The sequence below is a fragment of the Diceros bicornis genome, chromosome 4 (genome assembly GCF_020826845.1).
Source record: "Diceros bicornis minor isolate mBicDic1 chromosome 4, mDicBic1.mat.cur, whole genome shotgun sequence".
Classification (NCBI taxonomy): domain Eukaryota; kingdom Metazoa; phylum Chordata; class Mammalia; order Perissodactyla; family Rhinocerotidae; genus Diceros; species Diceros bicornis.
In genome coordinates this window covers 50,169,641-50,192,387 of record NC_080743.1, presented here as the reverse complement: position 1 = coordinate 50,192,387, position 22,747 = coordinate 50,169,641, and the positions used below count along the sequence as shown (strand labels likewise).

General features: G+C 38.8%; 2 protein-coding genes across 6 annotated transcripts in view; one reads left to right on the top strand and one right to left on the bottom strand.

The window, feature by feature from the left end:
- Positions 1-2,598, bottom strand: part of WDR3 (WD repeat domain 3) — a 30,734-nt gene extending 28,136 nt beyond the window's left edge. For 2 of the 4 annotated variants that reach the window (XM_058538910.1, XM_058538912.1), the window contains exon 1: positions 2,227-2,372. The gene's annotated coding sequence lies outside the window, so the exon portion shown is untranslated. Of the gene's footprint in view, positions 1-2,226; positions 2,374-2,560 lie in introns of those variants that run through there. The other 2 variants (XM_058538911.1, XM_058538913.1) reach the window with 2 other exon arrangements.
- Positions 2,599-2,729: 131 nt separating this feature from the next.
- The window catches only part of GDAP2 (ganglioside induced differentiation associated protein 2), a 66,339-nt gene continuing 46,321 nt past the window's right edge, over positions 2,730-22,747 (top strand). For both annotated transcript variants that reach the window (XM_058538915.1, XM_058538914.1), the window contains exons 1-4: positions 2,730-2,894; positions 11,865-12,107; positions 13,381-13,520; positions 22,434-22,587. In XM_058538915.1, coding sequence (XP_058394898.1) covers positions 11,932-12,107; positions 13,381-13,520; positions 22,434-22,587 — 470 coding nt within the window. In that variant the 5' untranslated portion in view covers positions 2,730-2,894; positions 11,865-11,931. The remainder of the gene's footprint in view (positions 2,895-11,864; positions 12,108-13,380; positions 13,521-22,433; positions 22,588-22,747) is intronic.

Genomic DNA, 22,747 nt, shown 5'->3' with positions numbered 1-22,747 from the left:
AAGTGATGCTGCTGTGGTTCCTCGCTTTGAAAACTACTGTTCTAGTACATGCAGGTCTGTCCTTGATTTCCAAACCAGGGCAGCGACCTCCTCTTGGCACAGAAAAATGGTACAGCAACTTGGCACACTATTTTTGAAAGATGCCACAGTTCCTGCACTAAATCGAATTCACTGAAAACACTGGTTATGGATAAAACAGACAACAGGTGAAGGACATAACAAGTCAAGCCTGTCTGCTCTTGATATGGAAGAGTGAAAAGTATGTCCCCAAAAACCCACGCAACTCAAAAAACACAAGAATACTAAACAGAAGGTACAGCCTTTTTTGGAGCTGTTTTTTTGTTCTTCTGTTGTTTTGTTGGAGCTGTTGGTTTGTTTGTTTGGTTTAACTCTACAAGATCTCTTTCTGATTACAATCTGCTGTTTTAGTCTACTTTAACAGAAAAATATTCAACGCTAATTCTGCTAATACTTTCTTTTAATAATCACTTACCAGCTTCATTTTTCTTCTCATAGGAACCAACATAAAGCCAGTTAAAAATAATGGAAAGAGGGGCCGGCCCCGTGGCTTAGCGGTTAAGTGCGCATGCTCTGCTGCTGGAGGCCCAGGTTCAGATCCTGGGCGCGCACCGACGCACCGCTTCTCCAGCCATGCTGAGGCTGTGTCCCACATACAGCAACTAGAAGGATGTGCAGCTATGACATACAACTATCTACTGGGGCTTTGAGGGAAAAATAAATAAAATTAAAAAAAGAATTATGTTTTAAAAAAAAAAATAATGGAAAGATAATACTAACATGATGATAATGCTCTTAGCCTAGGCCAATTCTTTATCAATTCTTCCCCAATTCATCTTATTCCTCCAGCCCCTTAACTGTAGTTGTTCCTCATGGTAGTCTCTGGCCATCTATCAACTCCGTCCATGATAGTTTCCTTGGAGACTTCATATAGCATGCCTAGGCCCAGGGACTCCCACATCTCTATTTCCAGTCCTATCTACATACACTAATACTAATCCTAGAGTCCTCCAAACTTATTAGACATCCCCATTCAAATACTTTGCAGCATCACATTTAACATGTCTAAAACCAAACCTACCTTGCTTCCCGAACCCCTCTCATCTTCTGACTCTTAAAACACACAATCCTCCTAGCCGTTTAGGCTCAAAACCTTGTAGTAACCTTTGGTTCATTAATAAAAAAAGTACTACAGCAGCCAAGACTTAAAGAGTGCTTACTATATGGAAACTGATACATTCAATGTATATAATTGAGGAAACATATGCAGTTGTTTAATTACATATAGCAACTGAGTTAATTAAATGGATTAATACATGTAAAACATTTAGAAAAGCATCTAGCATACTGTACATACACGCATAAAAAATTCTTCACAATAGCCTTACTAGGTGCCATTCTTATCCCCATTTTACAGACAAGGAAACTAAGCACAGAGAAACAGCTAGCCCAAAGTCATCTAGCTAGTTTTAAGCGCCAAAGCCAGATTCCAATCTAGTCAATCTAACTCCAAAATTTCTTCTTCTAACCACTAAGCTAAACTGCTTCTCTTTGTCCTCTCTTTTCGTCAGAAACTTCCACCTGATTGTTTCTCTGAAGTAGGCTCCTTTTCTCTATTCCACTACTTTCTGTTCCAGCTCCTTATCACCGGGTTCCTGCATTAGTATTCTATCTAACACCTCCGCTTCCACGTTTTTTATTCTTTTCATTTACAAGTCATACTACTACCTGACTAATCTTTTCAAATGCCCTGTTCCTACCCCACTGCCTTTGAAAGGGCTAAACTGTTTGCAGTTTCCAAGAACTCAACCTCTCTATCCTTTATTTCCCTTATAACCTTCTTTCTTGTCAGGCTAGTTGGTTTCCTTCCTTGTCCTGACACCATTCCTTCTTCATATTGTTCCTCGCACCTAGAATAACATGCATTCTCCCGTCTACCTATTTTCATCAGTGTTACCCTCTGAGGCCCACTTCCTTTGGGGCTAGTCCAATTCTCGCAGCCTTTTCCACTGCCTCAATACTTAAATTACCTTGCATTCAACTTGGCACTAGTCACTTGCGTCTCACGTGCACAGATCTCGACGTCTTTTGGAGAAAGCTTACGATCTAATCTTCCTCCGCGCCTCTACCATCCCTGCTTTGAGGGCCACAGCCCCTCAAAACATTTGCTTCTGTGATGCACAAAAGGGCTGAGCCGTGGTAACAAACCTGTCAGACGTCCCTAAAACCGAGTCTTCCGTCAGGAGAGGGTGAGAAGGGTGCCGCACACTGACCACGCTGCCGGAGCATCCTCTGGCGAGCCCGTGCCCAAGCGGGGTCGAGTATCCCCACAAGGCACGCGCCAGCCCCGCGCGTATGCGGGTGGCCTCCGGGTACGGCGGTGGGACGCTCCCAGTCGCCTAGGTTCCCCCCCCGCTCTAGAGACCAGCCCCAAATCCCCCCGCCTCATCTGCTGCTGACATCTTGAAGGCCTCAGCCAGGACCACGCAAAACCGAGCAGCGGAGAAACGGCGTTTGGCCGCTGTGCACCCACGGCACTCACCTTGGCCTCCACGAGGCTCCGAGGCGATTGGACCCGCCCACGGGACCCACCCCTTCCGGGTCCGCTCCGGGCCCTCTTCCGCCCGACGTTCCCGTTGCCTTCTAGGAGGAAATGACGTAAGAGCCGTGCTCTGATTGGTGAGGGCAGGCGGGGAGCGGAAGCCGGGGTTTCGCCGCCCAGAGCTCCTGCAGCTGGTCCATCCAGCCTCCTGGGACTTTGATTCGTCTTACGCGCCGAGCTCCTGGCAAGGGCTGTCCGGGCATGCCGCTCGGCCGCTTTCTACGAGGAGCTTAACCCGCCCCGCCTGCCGTCCGGATGGGACCGCCCGAGTGCTGTGAGAGGCGGGACGGAGGCCGGGAGGGGAGGCGGGGCGGAGCGGGCCGGGGGCGCGGCTGGACGCGCACGGGACTCGGCGCGGGCTGGGGGTGCGAGCGGAAAGGGTTAGTTCTGTCCGCTCTCTGGAAGAATGAGCCGGTCCCTTCTAACGCAGCTGTTGGTTGGGTTCCTGTCGCCCGCGGTGCTGCCGGGGACGACTTATCGACGAGAAGAGAGAGGGTAGGCAGACGCAGGCACAAGAGACAGTGGTGCTGTAGCCCTGGAGAGGCGCGCGCCCCTGGGCCCAGGTGAAATAGGGCGGCCGGGAGCCCTGCCGGTTACAGCCCCAGAGTCGAGTCTGTGTTGCTTGCTGCCCGTGTGCACTGAGCATTCCACGAACTGAGAGCAACTAGAGTCAGGGCTGGGTAGACGCTGAGCACAGGATGCTGAGTTGTCTGGATCTCCGCAGTTCCTGGAGTGACATTGGTCTGGCTTTGTGTTTCCGCTCCCTGGCCGCTTGAGGGGGAAGTGACCAGAGCTGACTCCTCCTTGCTTGGTAATTGAGGCTTAGGTGCTCTGTCACCGGGTGGGAATTGGCTTTTCTCTTGATATAAAAAAATTTTACATATTGAGGTGTATGGGGAAACCATTGGTGTAAACTGGATTTGGCCTAAATTTTATGTGAACCAAAGAAGCCTGATTTAGGGCCTGTCAAACACACATTGTACATCTGCTTTAATCATTATCCTAAAGTAAAGAATGTACTCTTTGAAGATAAGAATTGATGCCTTCCTTTTCGTGACCCTAGTACTCTTTGAAGATAAGTCTCCCTTCTCATGACACCAGGGTCACGTTGACCCTCTGTGTACGTGCTAATCTGTAACAAAATTATCTCCTTGAACCCTTGAAAGAATGTACCCCTGGTATGCTTGATATATGTCTCTTTGTTTGGAAATGGTATATAACTGTGCTGAAAATCAGTTTTCTCTGAACGCGACTCTCGGGTTATAGTCCTCAGTTTGGCTCAATAAAACTCTTCCTTTCTTTTGTAATAGAATGATTATTTGTGTCTATGCTCTCTTGCAGTTCTGTCTGCTTTTATTCTTACGCTGCATAGAAGTATTCAGAAATGAGTTCTGATGTCTATAGCTGTGCAAAATTAATGCTACCAGATAGCTCTACAAAAAAAATAAGCCTCTGCCTTCGCTTACTGAACAAGATATCTGTAGTCAGCCTAGAAATTAGACTTTTATCTACATTATCTGATTTTCTGTGGACATTTCTTGAGTTTTTGAGACATGTTCAGCTAGTCTTTCATATTCAAGAGAATTGCAATAGTAAAGAATGGATATGATGAGACTGTAAATAGATGTAGCAGTGTAGGTGTTTTGAAACAAGATTACTGTGGGTTGGATGAAAAAGGAAGGAAATTGTGGTAACAGACTATTATTTCAGTAAGTTGGTGGGGAAGGGAGCATTTAGGTGGCTGTGTGTGCTTAATATCTCCTACAGGTGATGTGCGTTATATTATCATAGGGAAAAAATGTGTGCTTCAGTAGAAAACGTCCTAGTCTAGATGCTATCTAGATGACACCCCTTGGATTATCTGGTTCTAAGAAAGCTACTTTACAACTGTGTAAACTGTAGATACCTAATGTCACTGCTAAATAATTTTTGTCTATAGACATGCAAATTCTGTCCCCTTAGAGGTTCAGTGGAAGTTTTGCCTCCTTATACATTCGTTTCAATATTCCTGATCTATTAATGTGTCCGATTTGGGGATTCCTTTTATCTACCATCATCCTGGTTCCTTTCTGAGTTAAATAAGATCTTAAACACATGTTCATTTTTATATTTGAATGAGTCATGATTTTACCTTTTTTAAAAGAAATTTTCTTGACTTTATTAAGTATTATGAGAAGGGACAACCACAAATGGAAAAAATAATTTTAATAAAAGTTGGTGTAAGAGCAACTGCGATTGAGTGCTTAGATATTGCATGTTATAAAATTCCTGGTACGCTATTTCAAGAGTATAACCCTGGTTTCTTATTTAAGTTTCAAATTGCTCAACGTATTAATACTTATTGAAACATAGTAAAGTTCTTTTAACTGAAAGTGTTACTAACTCACTTAAAGCATGTGCTTTGGGTATTTTTGAAGATAGTGTTAAATTTGGCCTGGGCCATTGACATGGCTTGGAAGTATTTTTGTTATACTGTATTTATTGTTGACATATTGGTTTGTTTTTCCATCTAAGTAACTTTAAAAAGAATGTCATTCTTTCCATTTGCATAGAATGATTCTTAAATATAATGGATTTGGTTTGGGGATGGGATTTTTGCACAATATCTAATGTACCCTGAAGTTTTAAATATTGAAATACAAAGAAAGAATGGTAAACCTGTAATTTATACAAAAACAGTGAAATAGAGCTGGTAATTAATGGAGGTCATGAGCATGGACCAACTCTCTTTGTACTTTTATCCAGGCCTGCCTAGTCAATGTAAGCATTTTCAAGAACAAGTAAACCGAGTTACAGTTCTTGTTTTTCTCTTGTAAATGAAACCATTTTCTTTTTATCCAGACAAAAATCAGGTTTTTTTGGACAGTGATCCAAGGTGTTCTGCCTGGTTTTGCCCAGTTTTGAACAATAAAAATCTAATCTCTCTGACCAACCCAATTATTCATATAAAGCACTATTTAGAGGACTTTTTAAACTAAAAGATGACAAGAAGATTTGAGGAAAAAACCCAGCTGGAGTGTAATGAGAACCATTTATACTCACTATGTGTTTGAATTGTAAAGGATGCATAATGAGTTCTCTTTGTGTTTAGGTCCTTATCCAGGAAGGTACTGAAGATAACCCTTAAGATACTATGGCTCAGGAAATAGATCTGATCCATTCTGGAATTATTTGTTTGTCCCATGTTGACTTTTTGATCCTGGGACATAAATGTCTTGCTTCAGGATCTTTTTTTACTAAGGTTTTGTGTTTGCTTATGAACCTGTTCAAAGTACAGAACTGATCAATCGATTTTTCAGTGAAAAGTCTTGCTCTTCTTTAATGTTATCCAAAATTCTGGCTATAGCTATAAATTACTGTAGCCTTCCCCGCCTACCTCCCTCACCTGAGCACTCTGTTTGCATTCTTTCTATCACTGGGATTCTTAATCTGAATCTGGGAACCCTCTCAAATTTATTTGCAAATGTGTGCTTGTATGAGCTCATATACTTACATTTTGGGTGGTAAAATTATTTATCTTTCTCCTGTGATTGTCAAAGGGATCTGTGACTCCAAAAATGTTAAGAACCACTGTTCCTTAAAGATCAGGGATCAGATTTTCCCGCCTAGCTTGGCTTTGCTGCTCCATTTGCTTTATTGCTAAGGTGTGCATGTTGGGGGAGGGGGAGAGTTAAATTTCTTTTTGTTGAGAAAAATCAATTTCTGTTTAAAGATGGAGCTGAAAAAGAATTCACCCTTTGTTAAATGCCATAACACTTTCCATATAATGTCATTAAACTTTGCCCTACAATAACAGCTCTGGAATTATTTATTACTCATTTAACATCCAATGTCTTGTGGGTCACAATAACTTTTAAGATTTGGGGAGAAGATCCAACAAACTATACCGACAAGATGTGATAGGAGATATAGGAGAACCATTAGTGTGTACTGTCAAGGAAGATCATAGAGTTTCAGGGAGGGAGTAATCAATGGCTAAAATTTGATTAGCTCTTAGATTTGACATTTGGGGAGTTATTGTTGACCTTGAAAGAACAGTTTTAGCATTGTGATAGAGATGGAAGCAAAACTGCAGGAAGTTGAATAAGTGGAAGAAAAGGAAGTAGACCTGCAAAAGAGATTCCTCTTAAAAAGTAAAGTGACGAGAAGAGTTTAGTTGGTATTCTGAAGAAGAAATGGAGTAGGAAAATTTTTTGAGAGTAGGAAGACTGAGGGGAAGGGGAGATCAAAATGTTAAAGGGAGAATTGATGTTGTTACATTCTCTTAGAGGACAGCTAGTCAAGTGGAGTAAAAGGTGATTTGGCAGGCTTAAAAGTGTGCAATACACTCTAAAATCGCTTGGAAGTTGGAAAGAGTGAATCAAGACAGATTTTGAGCTGGAGGGACATTAAGGTACGTACAGTCATACGTCACTTAATGATGGGAATACGTTCTGAGAAATGCATTGTTAGGCGATTTCATCGTTGTGTGAACATCATAGAGTGTACTTACACAAACCTAGATGGTATAACCTACAACACACCTAAGTTATGCGGTACTAATCTTACCTGCCCATTGTCGTATGTGTGGTCTGTTTTGACCAAAATGTGGTTATGCAGCGCGTGTCTGTGATTTGAATGATGATCTTTTTCTCAGAGCATCAGGAAAAGAAGGGAGGCAATGTGGTATGATGTAACAGAATTGGCATCAGTTTTAGTGCCAGCTGGTCTTCAATTGGGATCTCAGGGTGCCACTTACTAGTTGTTACATTGAGTTGATAATTGAACCTCTGGGTCTTGATGCCCTTGCTGTAAAATAAGAGTTCTAGTACCTACTTTATGGGATTTTTGTAGGGATTAGAAAGCATATTTGTAACATATGTAATACCCTGTGACTCACTGTATCTGCCACAGTGGCCTTCTTTCCATTCCTTTAGTGTTTTAGGCTCTTTCTCACCTTAATGCTCCCAGATTTACTGTTTCCTCTGTCTGTAAAACTCTTCTGCTGCTTTTGGTCTTGACTGTCACTTTCTGGAAGAGACGTTCTCTGCTTCTCCAGTCTAAGTTAGCTCCCCCCTTGTTCTTCTTTTTAGCACAGTTATCGTAGATTTTAACTATGTATTTGTTTCTATGATTATATGTTCGTGTGATTTTTGTGGGTCTGTCTCTTCCATTAGGCAAGACTCAGCACCTAACAGTGCTTGAAAGAATGAATGCCTGGGACACAGTGGCACATAAGCGTTTATTACCTCACAGTTTCTATGGGTCGGGAATTCAGAAGCTGCTTAGTTGCTTGGTTCTGGCTCAGGGTTTTTCATGAGGATGCAGTCAAGATGTCAGCTGAGGCTGAAGTCATTTGAAGCCCGGCTGCAGCCGGAAGATCCAAGGTGATTCATTCACATGCCTGGCAGTTGATGCTGGCTGTTGGCAGGAGCTCGCAGTTTCTTCCCATAGGAGCCTTTCCATGGGCTGCCTGCGTGTCCCCACGTCATGGGAGCTACATTCCCCAGAGCAAGCAGTCCAAGAGAGAGCATGGCAGAAGCCACAATATCTTTTATGACTCATCCTTGGAAGTCACACACACTGTCATTTCTGCAATATCCTGTTGGTTACATAGTCCAGCCCTATTCATCATGGGAGACATCTACACAGGGGCATTAGTATCAGGAGGCAGGTATCACTGAAGGACATCTTAGAGGCTATCTACCGTAGATGCTATATGGAATAGCATAGACAGTCAACCAAGAATGACTAAAGTAATTTCTTAATAGTGTTTGTGAAGGGCCCAGCTGACATAGGAAAACATGCATTTGTTTTGGCAGCAGACAAGATAATTACTGATTGTTTTTTTCTAGTGGTACAGGAGCAGAATCAAAGAAAACGGGTGTTAGGTCGATCTAGGTGTTAGAGATTAACAAGTCATTACAAGGGCAGACATTGAGTTAAGAGTATATCTTAATTCAACAATTTGTGTTTGGTTTATTTGGTGCTCATGGGTCTTTGACAGTGAGTGTTTTGGTCTTTGCCACACATGGAGACATACCTTTATCTCAGCAGGGGTGCACGTGACTTGCACATTGGCTCTGAGAAAATTAGAACAGCAACTGTTATTTTGCCTTGCCAGGTGCTCTGCTATGCAATTTTAATACAGATTATATCATTTAATCCTTACAATAACCCTAGGAGTGTATTACTCCTGTTTTAGAACTAAGAAAACTGGCTTACACTCAAAGATAACACAACTCTGAGGTGGTGGGTCTAGACCTAAACTCAGGCCTTCTGATAACAGAGCCCAAGCTCTTAGATTGTACCTCCTTCCTCTGCTTCACTGTGTAATTGAGAGGGGAAATATTTACCTTAAAATACTAAAGGAACCAGGTTCAAAATTGCACATACATTTTGATTTTGCCTATCATAGAACAAGGTAAGAACTACATCAAAATTTGAGAATTTTTTTCCTTCCTTACTTTTTGGTATTTTTCAAATGTTCTGTAAGTGGGTATTACTTAGAGTTAGAAAGAAAAATTATTGTAAAGAGGTAATTTTGTCCTGAAAGTTGGCATTCAGGTTTGCAAAATGAAAACTTAAGTTTGTGTTTCATGGAACTTTTTATATTATGGTTAAGAAGTTTCAGCATGAGTCATTGTCATAAAATCTGTGAATAATTTTTTGAACTAATGAATTTCTGTGAAATGTCATTCCATTAAGCTTGAGGCAGTTCAACTATGGAAAATAAGTATTGTCTCCATTTGTCCTCTCTTCAGCTCGTCCAGTTCAAGTCTGACTACTTGTGAACAGGTCAACAGAACTTGTGGTTGCCTCTAGTTTCAAAGGCCAGTTAGATGGACTATACACCAACATCTAGATAAAATCGGTTTCTTTATTTCAAAATAATTTCAAAGGAGTACTTAGTATAAAATAAGAATAATCTTCTCAGACAGTTTTATCATGGTATAATCTGCAAGGCCTTTCTGAAATTGTTATATAAATGATCACATTTCCTACCACACAGTGTTGGTACAGGAATTAACATGTTGTGTCAGATCCATTGTTCATTCCAATTAGTATCCCTTGTCTCTCAGCAAGAAACACCAAGGAATTAGGTTTAGAAGGGCATGCTTGTTCTCCTTTTGTCTTAACAACAAATGTTAGGATCATACAGACAAACTTCTCAAGGAGTTCACACGCCAGCTTTCGTTCCCTGATCATCTGTCTGCTCTCATATATGTTCAGTGTTACCAGCGACCTTCAACTTACCACACCCACTAATCTGTTCTTGGCCCTATTCCTCAACCTTTCAGTAGCATTTAACCCTAGCTGATCCTTCTTGAGCATTTCTTCTTGAATTACAGTCTTCACTTGGCTTTTAGGCTACCGTACTTTCCTGGTGTTTCTTCCCTTCCTATCAATCCTTCTTTATCTCATTTTTGACTTGTCCTCTTTCCAGTCTCTAAATTTTGCCTTAGGAATCAGTCTTTGGATCTCTTTTCTTTATTTGCATTTTCTCTCTTGATGATCTTGTCCAGTTCCCAAAGCTTTAAATACCATCCATATGCTGAGACTTCCAAATTTATATTTTTAGCCTGACCTCTCCTCTGAGCTCTAGCCTCATATAGCCAGTTGCATGTTTGACGTAAATACTTGGCCATATAATGGGCATCTCAGACTTGACACATGCAAAAACATATAAGTAAAAAGTACCTTGATTATCACTCCACCCCACAACCTACTCCAGTCTTCCCCTTCTCTGTAAATAGCATTACCATCTACTCAATTGCTCAAGCAAAATATCGAGGAGTTATCTTTGATTCTGTTCTTTTCCCTCACCCTTCATATACAAAATACATCCCAAATCTAACCATTTCTCACCATCCTCATCACCATCGCACCTAGATTACTGCAGTGGCTCTGTCTGGTCTCTGCTTTTACTCTTGCCCCCACTCCCCGATTTCACTGTAGTCAGAGTAATCTTGTCAAATGTTGTTTCTATTAAGTCGTGATCTCTATCAAGATCCTCTCATAGCTTCCCCTCATATTTACAATTAGATCTAACCTTCGTATCATGGCTTACAAACTGCAACATCTGGCCTTTCCGTCTCTCACAACCTCATCAGCTACCACTCACTACCTGGCTCATTCTACTCTAGCCAGACCACCACCCCGCTCTTCCTGGAATAGACTCAGCTCCTTCCTGCCCTTTTGGCCTTTGCACTTGCTAGTTCCTCTGCCTGAAACACTCTCCAGAGCTTCCCATGGCTTGTTCTCTCACTTTATTTAGCTCTCTACTCAGACATCACTTTTTCTCTCATAATACTCATTGCCTCTAGTCATTCTGTTAGATACCTGCTTGCTTGCTTATTTATTGTGTATCGTCTCCTCTCCAGGAAACATAAGTTCTGTAAGGGCAGGGACTTGCTGTGTCTTATTCACCAGTGTATCCTCGGTGCCTAGAACACACAGTACCTAGTACCTGACACATAACAGATGTTTATAAAGATGTATTGAATGAATGAATCTACCATTTTACTGAAACAGCTGTCTGACTTATTGGCAAATAAAGTATCCTTTTCTCATGTTAAATTTCCCATGACCTCTCTGTAGTACTTGACACTATGTGTCTTCCTAATTCTGCATTCTTCCTCTTCTAATTTCTGCATTTCTATACAAACAACCTCCTACCACATCAGTGTCATATACACCATCTTACAAATTGTCAAATCCTGTTAATTCTTCCTTTGTATGTTGCCTCTCAAATCCATGCCTTCTTCTCCATCTCCTTCTCTACTTAGTTTAAACCTTTATTGTCTCTTACTACTTGATTGCGGTAACCTCCCTGCTTCTCATTTTGCCTTACTCAGTACATCCTCCATATTATCAGTAGACTGAACTCTTTAAATTGTGCTAATGGTTTATCTTTCTATCTCTTGCATCACCTAGTGGTCTTTTCCCCCCAATAGCAGATATTCAGTGAATGTTGAATGAATAATCCTGTGTTTCTGGAAAGTAGAACTGGTGGCCATGTGATTCTTTTAATGGCTATAATTCTTTGAAAAGAATTTGTGCTTAAATAATCCCCCTTTCTTCCTGTTTTAGAAAAGCTGTAACAATTCTTTGTTGTACATTGATTTTTATGGACTATGTAAGTGACTGTAATCATACAATGTACTATTGGAGCTTTTCACAGTAGAGTTTTGTTTTCTGCTCTAATAGAAGTAAAGTAGTATCTGTGCTTCTCTATTAAAACAATTCTTTCTTTCCTCTTAAGCTAAAGTCTCCAGTAAATATTGAATTGCTGAGGAATTTGGGAAAAGACAAGCTGAAGTTCCCATTCCATGGATCCCTTGGGGGCACCTTCCCAGTTTGTGGATGTGGATACGCTACCAAGCTGGGGCAGCTCATGTGAAGATAAATTAAATGCCTCTGGTACTGCAGCAGAAACATTTCAGGAAGACGCTATTAGATCACCTTTTCTTTATAATAAGGACATCAATGGAAAAGTGGTTCTTTGGTAATTCTTTGGTTAAATCATATCGTGATGTGATGATACTGTCTCATAGTGTTTTCTGAATTCTTTTTCCTCATAATTTTTTCTGAACTCTTTTTGTAAGTCTTAGCATTGTTGAAATATTGCTTTGCATATACATATACAGCTCTATTGATGTGTAATTGACATACAGTAAACCACATGTATTTAAAGTGTACAATTTGATAAATTTTGACATATGTATACACCCATGAACCCATCACTGCAATCAAGATAGTGAATATATTTATCACCCCCAAAAGTTTTTTTGTTCCTTTGCAGTCCTTCCCTCCTGCCCCTTCCTGCTTCCACATCCCGAAGCAACCATTGGTCTTTCTGTCACTATAGATTACTTTGCATTTTCTAGAGTTTTTTATAAATGGAATCATGTATTCTTTTTTTAGTTCTGGCCTCTTTCATTCAGCATAATTATTTGAAAGTTGGTCTATGTTGTTACATGTATTGATAGTAGGTCATTTCTTTTTTTAAAAAAGCTTGATTGAGATATAATTCATGTACCATACAATTCACCAATTTAAATTGTAAAAGTCAGTGGTTTTTAGTATATTCACAAAGTTGTGTAACCATCACCATAATCAATTTTAGAACATTTTCATCAATCCAAAGTCCTATAGCCATTAGCAGTTACTCCCTATCTGCCTGCCACGCCGCCCAGATCTCTCATGTTTAGCCAATCACTAATCCACTTTTCCTCTATAGATTTGCCCCTTCTGGACATTTAATATAAATGGAATCAATTGTGACTTAGCCTAATGTTTTTAAGATTCATCCATGTTGTAGTATGAATCAGTACTTCCTTCCTTTTAATGGCCAAATAATATTCCATTGGATGTAGCACATTTAGTTTATCAGTTTTTTAGTTGATAGACATTTGGGTTGTTTCCAGTTTTTGGCTATTAGGAATAACGCGGCTGTGCCTAAACTCTTTAAACCAGCAACTTTCTGCTCTATAAGCATTCTTTTACAGTGAAAGAGAAGTATGAAAGAAGCAAAGGAATAGCATGTTGGTTTTATGAGTTTCAGGGTTGTAGCAATTGCATTAAAGATCTATCTAAGATGGTAGATTAACCTTTCTGAGTCAGGGACTACTTTTCTACTATTGCTTCAGCTTATGAGCTAGCAAAAGCAATGTTGTGAAGGGAGTGAGGATAGAATGTTTTGAAAGAATTGGAAACGTGCTTTCTTATCTCTGTCCTCTTCCTCACACTTGCTCTTTATTTATTTATTGTTTCCTCAGGAAAGGAGATGTAGCATTACTGAATTGTACAGCCATTGTAAATACCAGCAATGAAAGTCTTACAGATAAGAATCCTGTGTCAGAAAGTATCTTCATGCTTGCAGGACCTGATTTGAAGGAGGACCTCCAGAAACTCAAAGGTGAGTTAATTTTCTTAGGTATGTCATTGCTTAGGAAACATTTATTTTGATATTTGAAGAACCATGTTTTGCATTTTAGTGAGAAAACTAAGTAGATATAACCATTTTGTTGTTGTTGTTAAAACTAAATAAAAACAGCTTTTGAAGACCCGACAATGTGTTAGAAGCAGAACGCCGAGACTGCTCTCAGTAAAACTACTCTATGTTCCTAAATTTTAAGATAACAGTCATTGTAGTCAGTTAGATCTTTGGTGGCATTTTCTTGGCTGTATATTTTCTTGTATTGATAAGCCTTGTAAAACAACTATCCTTTGTCTAAACTGAAAAATTTTTATCATGATTTGATAGTGATAGAGAATTTTTTATATGCCTCCTGGATGTACAGTGTTGTACTTCTGAAATGACATTGACTTACTGATAAAACCAAAGTGCGTTGCAAGAACAAATATAGTCTCAATTAATTTTGTACTTGCTACTTTTTTTTTTTTTTTTTTTACTAGAACATTCTTCTTCTGGGAACATTTCTTTGGAAATGGGGACAGGAAGAGTTCTATTGGTTCCAAATCTTGTTTATCTTATTTACATTAGTTTTCTTAAATTACCAAGCTGGCAACCCTTTGTTATTGTTATCCATGCCCAAATGGAATATTGTGAAATTCAGTCATGGCATTTGATAAAAAGTGTTTATGAAATACAGCAATGTTTCTTAAAATGTAAACAGCAAATCCCACCTGTATAAAATCTTGATTTCTTCAACTTCTACCATTTAACACTGACAACTGGTTTCTAACCTAATGAAGAGACTAGAATTTGAACAGGAATACTTATAATGCTGACTCCATGAAAGAAGAGAGAGAGAGAGAATTGCATTATCTAACCAAGAAACTGAACTTTGACTGTGAGGGCAGAAGGGGGAAAAAAGCCCTCAATTAAACTAAAAACATGGTACTATGAAGAACATGTAGAAATTAGAAAATGTATTAGAGATAATGCTGAGAAATTCTTTGATAAAAGTAACAGAGAAGCTGGTCTGAAAAAATTCCTAGTGGCCTGTGTGTGTTTGTGTGTGTCTGTGTGTGTGTGTGTTCTCACACGTTAGAGCTGGACTAATGGATTAAAAAAGAAAAGAAAATTTAATATAAATGTACAAATAAAACCTCAATATTTAACAACATGTGTTTGAGAGTCTCCGAGCTGGGGTTCAGATTATAACTCTGCCCTTTACTGACTGTGTAACTTAAGACCAATTACTTCACTTCTGAGCCTGAGTTTCCTTATCTCTAAAACGAGGATGGTAATAATAGTCCCTACCTCAGTTCCTGACACATAACAAGAGCTCAGTAAGTATTTGAGGATGCAAAAATTAATATCATGAAAACTAAATTAAATAGTGGACATTCAGTGCTAGGCACATCCTACACGTTCACTGTTATTGCTGGTGCTAGCTACAGGCCTCGGTTGTGTTGTTTAATGAATCAGTGCCAACCTGAAGCAAGATTGTTAATGATGCACTGAAGAGCTGATTACTTAGTCCTGTCCCTTTTTTACATTCTTAATAACAACTTAGTAAATGATTACAAAGTATGGCTTACCAAAAGTATAGACAATAGAAAGCTGGGAGGAGTAACAGGAGACATTGGATGATAGACTAAAGATTATTAAATATCTGAACTGACTAGAAATATGAGCCAAAAAATGAAAAAATTGACAGGGATGAATATAAAAGTCTTACAGTAAGTTTAAAACATTAATTACCCAAGTTCAAGATGGGGAAGCCCAGTTTGACAACTCTTCTTATCTAAGAAAGTGTTTGCTATCTCAGTAAAATGATATTATTATTCATTCTGTTTTTCATGCAAAAAACTTTAGGGTTAACATTTCCCTATTCCTTATCCCCTACATAGAGTCTGTTGTCAAGCCCTAAACATATCTCGAATCTCTCTGTTATCACCACTGCCTTCAACCTGGCTTATGCTGCCATCACCCGCTGCCTGGACAATAGCCATAGCCTCCCTCCCAACTGGTCTCCCTACATCCATTCTTCTTTTCTTGTTTTTCCACAAGCAATAAGCATTTGCTTTTTAAATTGTAAATCCCCTATTATTGCTCTCCTGCTTCAAACTATTTAGTGGCCTCCAGTTATACTTAAAATAAAATCCGGACTCCTTAAACTGGTCTCCAGGGCCTTGCAAGATCTCACTCACTTGCCTCCAGGCTCATTCCACGTCCGCTTGTCCCGTCCTCACCCGTCCTCACCATACTTGAACAAAACTGGTCTTCTCTCATTGCCTTGTCATCCAAGCTTCTTTTCAATTTCGCATGTACTATTGCTCTTTCTCTCAGTTCTCAACTTTTATTCTTAAGTCTTTGCTTATTACATCTCTTCCTCAAATCACTGTTTCTTTGTACTTGAGAATTGATCAGTCTCCCCATGGTATATGCTCCTAGCCTGTAGTACTTCTCTGTTGTGCCCTTATCAGAATTGTAATTTCGTAAATTGTTTATGTGATGACTATGTTCCTCTTAAACTTTGAACTCCGTAAGGACAGGAACTGTCTGTCTTTTTGGCCCTCATGTGCCCAGTATCAAGAATAGTGAAGGCATCCTTTAAGTAGCTGATAAATAAATGAATAGAAGTTCCCTGGGGTTTTAACTGACTAGACTTAGAGGTGATAATGCATCATTTCTGCTGAAAATGCTAACAGTATCAGGCTGTATCATTAGAAGTACAGCATCACAATTGAAGGTAACGTCTTAGCAGTTTAAAATAGACTGTTGTATCTATAAGATGTTTTATGTAAGCCTCATGGTAATCACAAAGGAAAAACCTATAATAGATTCACAAAAGATAAAGAGAAAGGAATTAAAACTTACCAGTAAAAAAAAAAATCACAAAGGAAGACAGCAAGAGAGGAACAAAGAAACTAAAAAAAACACTCCGAAAACAATTAACAAAATGACAGTAGTAAGTCCTTACCTATCAATAATTATTTTAAACATAAAAGGACTAAAGTCTCCAATCAGAAGACACAGAGTGGCTGAGGGATACAGAAACAAGACCCAACAAGATGCTGCCTACAAGAGACGCACTTTAGCTTTAATGACACATATAGGCTGAAAGTGAAGGGATGGAAAAACGTATTCCGTGCAAATGGAAACCAAAAGAAAGCAGGAGTGGCTATACTTATCTCAGATAAAATAGACTTTCAGTCAAAATTGGTCACAAGAGACAGAGAAGGTCACTATATGGTGATAGAGCGGTCAATTCATCAAGAGGATATAACAGTTGTAAATATATATTCACCCAACATTGGAGCACCTTAATATTTAAGGCAAGTATTAATAGAATGGAGAAATAGCATACAATAATAGTTGGGGACCTCAATACCCCACTGTCAACATTGGATAGATCATCCAGACAGAAAATTAATAAGGAAACAGGAGGCCTGAAAAACACTATAGACCAAATGAACCTAACAGACATATATCAAATATTCCATCCAGCAGCACCAGGATACACATTCTTCTCAAGCATACATGGAACATTCTCCAGGATAGATCATATATTGGGCCACAAAGCAACCCTTACAAATTTAAGAAGATTTGTGTGGAAATTAAACAACATACTCCTGAATTCCTAAATGGGGTTGTTTTCCTAGTTTTGTTTTCAGGTAGTTCATACATCTTGAATCTCTCTGTATCACCACTGCCTCCAATCTAGCCTATGCTACCATCATCCTTGATAGGAAGATAGATAAAACTTCATCTCAGTTCAGTTGGAGAAATTTTTCTAAGAAATAGAGCTTCCTAAAAATGGAATGAATAGATTTGGCTTATTGTACCCAAATTTCCAAAAAAAATACATCAATCTTACACTCACTCTTTGAATTTAGGCATTTTATGAAACTAAAGCTATGTGGGGTTTGTTGTTGTTTTGGTAAAGAATATGTGATAAGAGACAGCTAGATTGACAGATGATGTTCATCTTTAAATTAGAATCAGAATAGCATCTGATAATTCACCTGTCTACTTGTTTCTAGGCAAGAATACATATAATTAAGTACTTAAGTATGTTAAGTAATAAGCTTAAATATCTCTACGTGTATAGTGAGGAGAGAAATATTTTTTCCTCCAGTCAGGATCACTGTACAGTTTTGCTGCTTAAATGTTCTGTCACTCAGTATTTAAATGTGCTGGTTTGATAGTATGAGAGTACATACACTACATTTTTTGCTTGCTGTGTTCTCTTATGAATAGCACTCATTTTGCTATAAACATTAAAACAACTTTTGTGTCTTATACTGTGGATGTTAAGATTTGGAAAGAAATAAGTGAAGTTGAAAAGTCCTAACTAATCTTTAGTACTCAGATTATCGTGCAGCGATGCTCCTTAGCAAAGGATGTAGCCAGGAGTAAAAGGCATGCTGGATAGAGTTATGACTGGAGTGAACGTGTGTTTAGTGAATTTGTATTTATTTTACAGCAATTAAAAATGCCTTCAGGACTGTGTCTTAAATGTTTACGATGATGTCAGGATTCGAGCTTTGGGTTAGAAGAAATCTGGGCTAGAAAGAACAAGTAAAAGATTGGGAAGCAATCTGGCAGTACTTAGCATGACTCTTGTCTCCAGAGTTCTGAGTTTTTTTAACAATTATTAAAGGAAAGGTGTAATTCCAAAAACCAGAATATCCAGAACACTTAAAATTTTTTTCTTTTTCTGAACTCTGCCCTGAAATATCTTCAGGACTGATTCAGCAAACTGACTGCCCAAATACATGTTTACTTGCTTGCTTTTTTTTTTTTTTAATCAAAGTGATACATTTATATCATTTCTTTTCAATAATTATTTTCTAGTTATATAAGCAGTAAATGTAAATTGTAGAAAATTATATGCTCACAAACTAAAAACAAATGAAAAAATTTCCACCACACAAAGATCACCACTATTAACACTTTAGTGCATATCCTTTGGATCTTTCTCTATGTGGATATGGGTATCTGAACATATTCTTAAATATTTTGTTGCCAAAATAAGATAATTATATGTATACTGTCTTCAAAATAAGCTAATTGTGTACATGTTTCTTCAGCAAATGAATTCCACCTTTTGGTTTCAGAAATTACCTCATCTAATACCCAAACTATATATAAAATTTCCGGTTAACCCAAAAATGCCCTGTGCTGCTAGTTGATTCAAACCAGTACCCAGTCCAGGAGCACACATTGTAACTAATTGTTATATCCCTAATTTTTTTTTTTTTTTTTTTTTTTTTGTGAGGAGATCAGCCCTGAGCTAACATCCGCCAATCCTCCTCTTTTTTTGCTGAGGAAGACGGCCCTGGGCTAACATCTGTGCCTATCTTCCTCCACTTTATATGGGACGCCGCCACAGCATGGCTTACCAAGCAGTGCGTCGGTGCGCGCCCGGGATCCGAACCAGCGAACCCCGGGCCGCCGCAGCGGAGCGCGCGCACCCAACCGCTTGCGCCACCGGGCCGGCCCCCCTAATTTTTTTTTTAATCCAGCACAGTCCCCTTTTTATGACACTGACTTGTTGAATGAACTAGGCCAGGGTGTTTTCCAAGATGTCCCACCTTCTGGATTTATCTGATTCACCTGAGGTGCCATTTAGTTTGTTGCTTTATCCCTTGTATTTCCTATAAACTGGAAGTTATATCTAATGGAATCAAGTTTGGCTAAAATATTTCTTAGGTGATGTTGTTTTGTGTACTTAATATTGTATCATATTAGAAGATATATAGAACCTGACTGACCCATTAGTGGACCATTACTGATACTGAGATGGCTCTCCAGATTAGAGTGATAACAGTTTGATCCTTCCATTTGTAAGGTTCTGTTTTATCCTTGATGACTGAAAAGTAATCAATATGGTGTTATTTAGGCTTTATGAAGGTACAGTTCCCCATCATACATTCACATAATGGTTTTAGCAACAATTTATGGTCCTTTTCTGAATCAGTTTATAAAGTTATGTTTATCAGATTATAAATCAGATTATAAAGTTATGTTTTTCTAAAATCTATCATTCCTTCCACTTTTACTAGCTGGCATTCTGCTGTAAAGTAGAGCCTTTCCTCGTTAACTGATATTCTGTGGTTACTTTGAATTATAGTTTCTGTCAGAGGGGCAGGATAAATGCTTGATTCTTTTAATTACCATTTTTCAAAGTAAAGAATTGGTTTAATAGCTGCCTCAAATGGTGCCAAATGAGTTTTTGCTGGCTTTCTCTTTTTTGAGTATCATTTTGTGCTTGTAGTTTTTCATTAATTAGTGTATGTAGTTCTAAAAGTCAAAGAATTTTATGTCAAAATGTATGAAGGAAAGCAACAGTCCTCTGCCTTTCCCTTTATTACCTCGATTCGTGTTCTTCAGGGGCAAATACTTTCAAGCCTTTTAAGTTCCTTGTCTTATTTATCTTCTATTTCCAAATAAGCTAAAACTGCCATATTGATTTTTTTCCTTGTTTCATTATCTGTTGACTTCTTATTGTGAAAATTAAAGATTAAACTCTCTTTCATCCACTCCCCTCTTTTACATGTACATACAACACTCACACATTTTCTTCCCCCTTTACCACCTTCTCAAATTGGCCTGTCAAATTTTTATTAAATCAATATTCAGTATTAACATTGTGACTGTATAAATATTGCTCAGAACTCATTAGAAAACAGATTAGTATTCTTTTTGTACAGCTGTTTTTCCTCTAGGTTATTAATTGATTTATTTAAATTTTCTATGTACCTATCATTGGTTCAATCTCAAACTTTTATGTATAATTATAAACCTCCCTTCAATAAAGTCACTTTTCTGTTTATCTTTCAGCTTCATTTTGTTCTTAATAAAGTCCCTCCTAGAACCACTCATCCTCTCTAGAGTGCTCTCTATACCTGCTGCACGGTTGTCATCCTGAGAAATCCTTTTTTCTATTTAATGGATTGGAACTTCCCATTTCCTAGATCTTATGCCTTTCTCTTCTTTGATGTACTCCTTCACTTTTGTAAATAAATCTACCAGGAGATTTCTGAGAAGGGTGGAAGAAAGCAAAATTACTGAGATTTTACTTCTACCAAACTAATTGGTAGTTTGGTTGGAAATAGAATTCTAGGTTAGAAATCGTTTTCCAGGTTTTTTAAGGCATTGTTCCATTGTTTTCAGTTTTTATTATTGCTCTTGAAAAGTCAGATGCAATTCTTATTCCTGATCCTTTGTATGTTACTGTTTTCTTCTCTGGAAATCTTTTGATCTCATCTTTACTTCTGGTGTTCTCTTAATTTCACGGTGATGTGCCTTGGCGTGGTTTGGGCCTTCCGTGGGCCCTTTGAGTCTGGAAACTCATATCTTTGAGTTGCAGAAAATTTCTTGTTTCATTTCTTTAGTAATTTCCTTCCTTCTGTATTCTCTGTTCTTTCTTTGAAGAAATCCTATTGGCTGTTGTACCTCCTTGTTTAATCCTCCAATTTTCATTTCTCTTATCTCTTGTTTTCCATCTTTTTATTTTCTGAAAGATTTCCTGAACTTTAGCTTTAACCTGTCTGTTGAAGTTTTTATTACTGCTATCATATTTTTCACTTGACTATAGGAGTTTTATATATAAGTGCTTTTTCCTGTTCTCTGAATATTCCTTTTTTGTAACGTTCTGGTTTTGTTTCAGAGGTACTGTATCTTCTGTTATCTCTCTGAGAGTAGTAATCATGGTGTTGGGAGTTTTTTAAGTTTCCTTTCCTACATTGTCTATTTTTTGAGCATTTGTTCTGCCCCTCTTTTGTTAGACACTTTCCTCACTTCCTGATGGTCCTTGAGTGCCAGCTGTGTGTAAGAGGGACGACCTGAGAAGCTAATGGGAAGCTTTGTGTGATGGGTAAGGGTTATTGTTTGGTGGGTCTTGAAGCAGATGATGAGGCAGGAGCCCTCTTGTTTTGTTGGGAAATGTCCCTAGTTTATCAGAATCTGTGGGTCTTTTGGTTTGGGCCTCTTAGTTTCTGGAAAGGAATCTTCCAGGAGTGTAAGCCTGGGTGTCTGTGTTTTGGAAGCCGATTAGGAGCAGAGATCTAGAGCTCTCACTGTTGAATATTACACTTTAACTAAATCCCCTCTTTTTAGGTGTGTGTAGGGTTCTGTCTAGAAACTCTCTAGTTCAGCATCTCCAGAATAAAGCTTCCAGCTGCTGTGGTGGTAAAGACATCATCACCTTGCTGTGCTGGCTGAGAGAGGGCTTGTTGGAGATTTGACTGTTTTTATGCAGACTTTTAATCTCAGCCTCCTCTTTTTAGTCCCATTTCACGATAGCCTTTAGAAGTACTTAGGACCTCCAATTTCTGAGCCTTTTTTGTGTTCTATGATAGCAACAACAACATTAGTAGCTAATGTATGTTTGCACTTTGAATATATTAACTCACTTAATCCTATTAAGTAAGTACTACTATATCCTCTTTAAAGAGGAAATTGAGGCATAGAGAGACCAAGCACCTGCCCAAAGTGTCACAGCTGGGACATGGTAGACTCAGGATTTCAATCAAAGCAGGCTCTCTGAATCCGACACTGCCGTTCAGTACAGACCAGCTTGCTTCATATTGGTTCCTCCATTTCCACAAGCAGTTAGGTTTTTCTGCTTTGCTAAATCAGTTACTTCTAGTCCATCAACTTTCTACCTTCCAAAATTTTGATGATGTTTATCTGCTTCATGTTCTCTTCCAGTCTCTTTGTCTATGTTTTTGTAGCTATTGTATTGCTTCACTGTCTTTTTGGGAACAAAGACAATTTTTGGTGTTCAATCCATATTTTTAACTGAAATTTCTCAAAAGTTCCTAATACTTTCTCTGTTTTATGCATTGTTTTGTTGTTGTTGTTGTTTTCTACTACCTCCATGACTCACATATGCCCCATTGTTCCTAGGTTGCCGGACAGGTGAAGCAAAATTGACGAAAGGATTTAATCTAGCTGCCCGGTTCATCATTCACACGGTGGGACCCAAATACAAGAACCGCTATCGCACAGCAGCTGAGAGCTCCCTGTACAGCTGCTACAGAAACGTACTTCAGCTGGCAAAGTACGGCTTACTCATTTCCTGGACATACCTTGCTGTACATTCTTAAAGACCTCAGTTTTAAAATGCAGCCTAACTATGGAAGTCAAATTTTGAGGGATTTAGATAGTTTAGGAGGACCTTGAAGATAGAATTAATTATCTTCTCAAACTCAGCAGGGTAA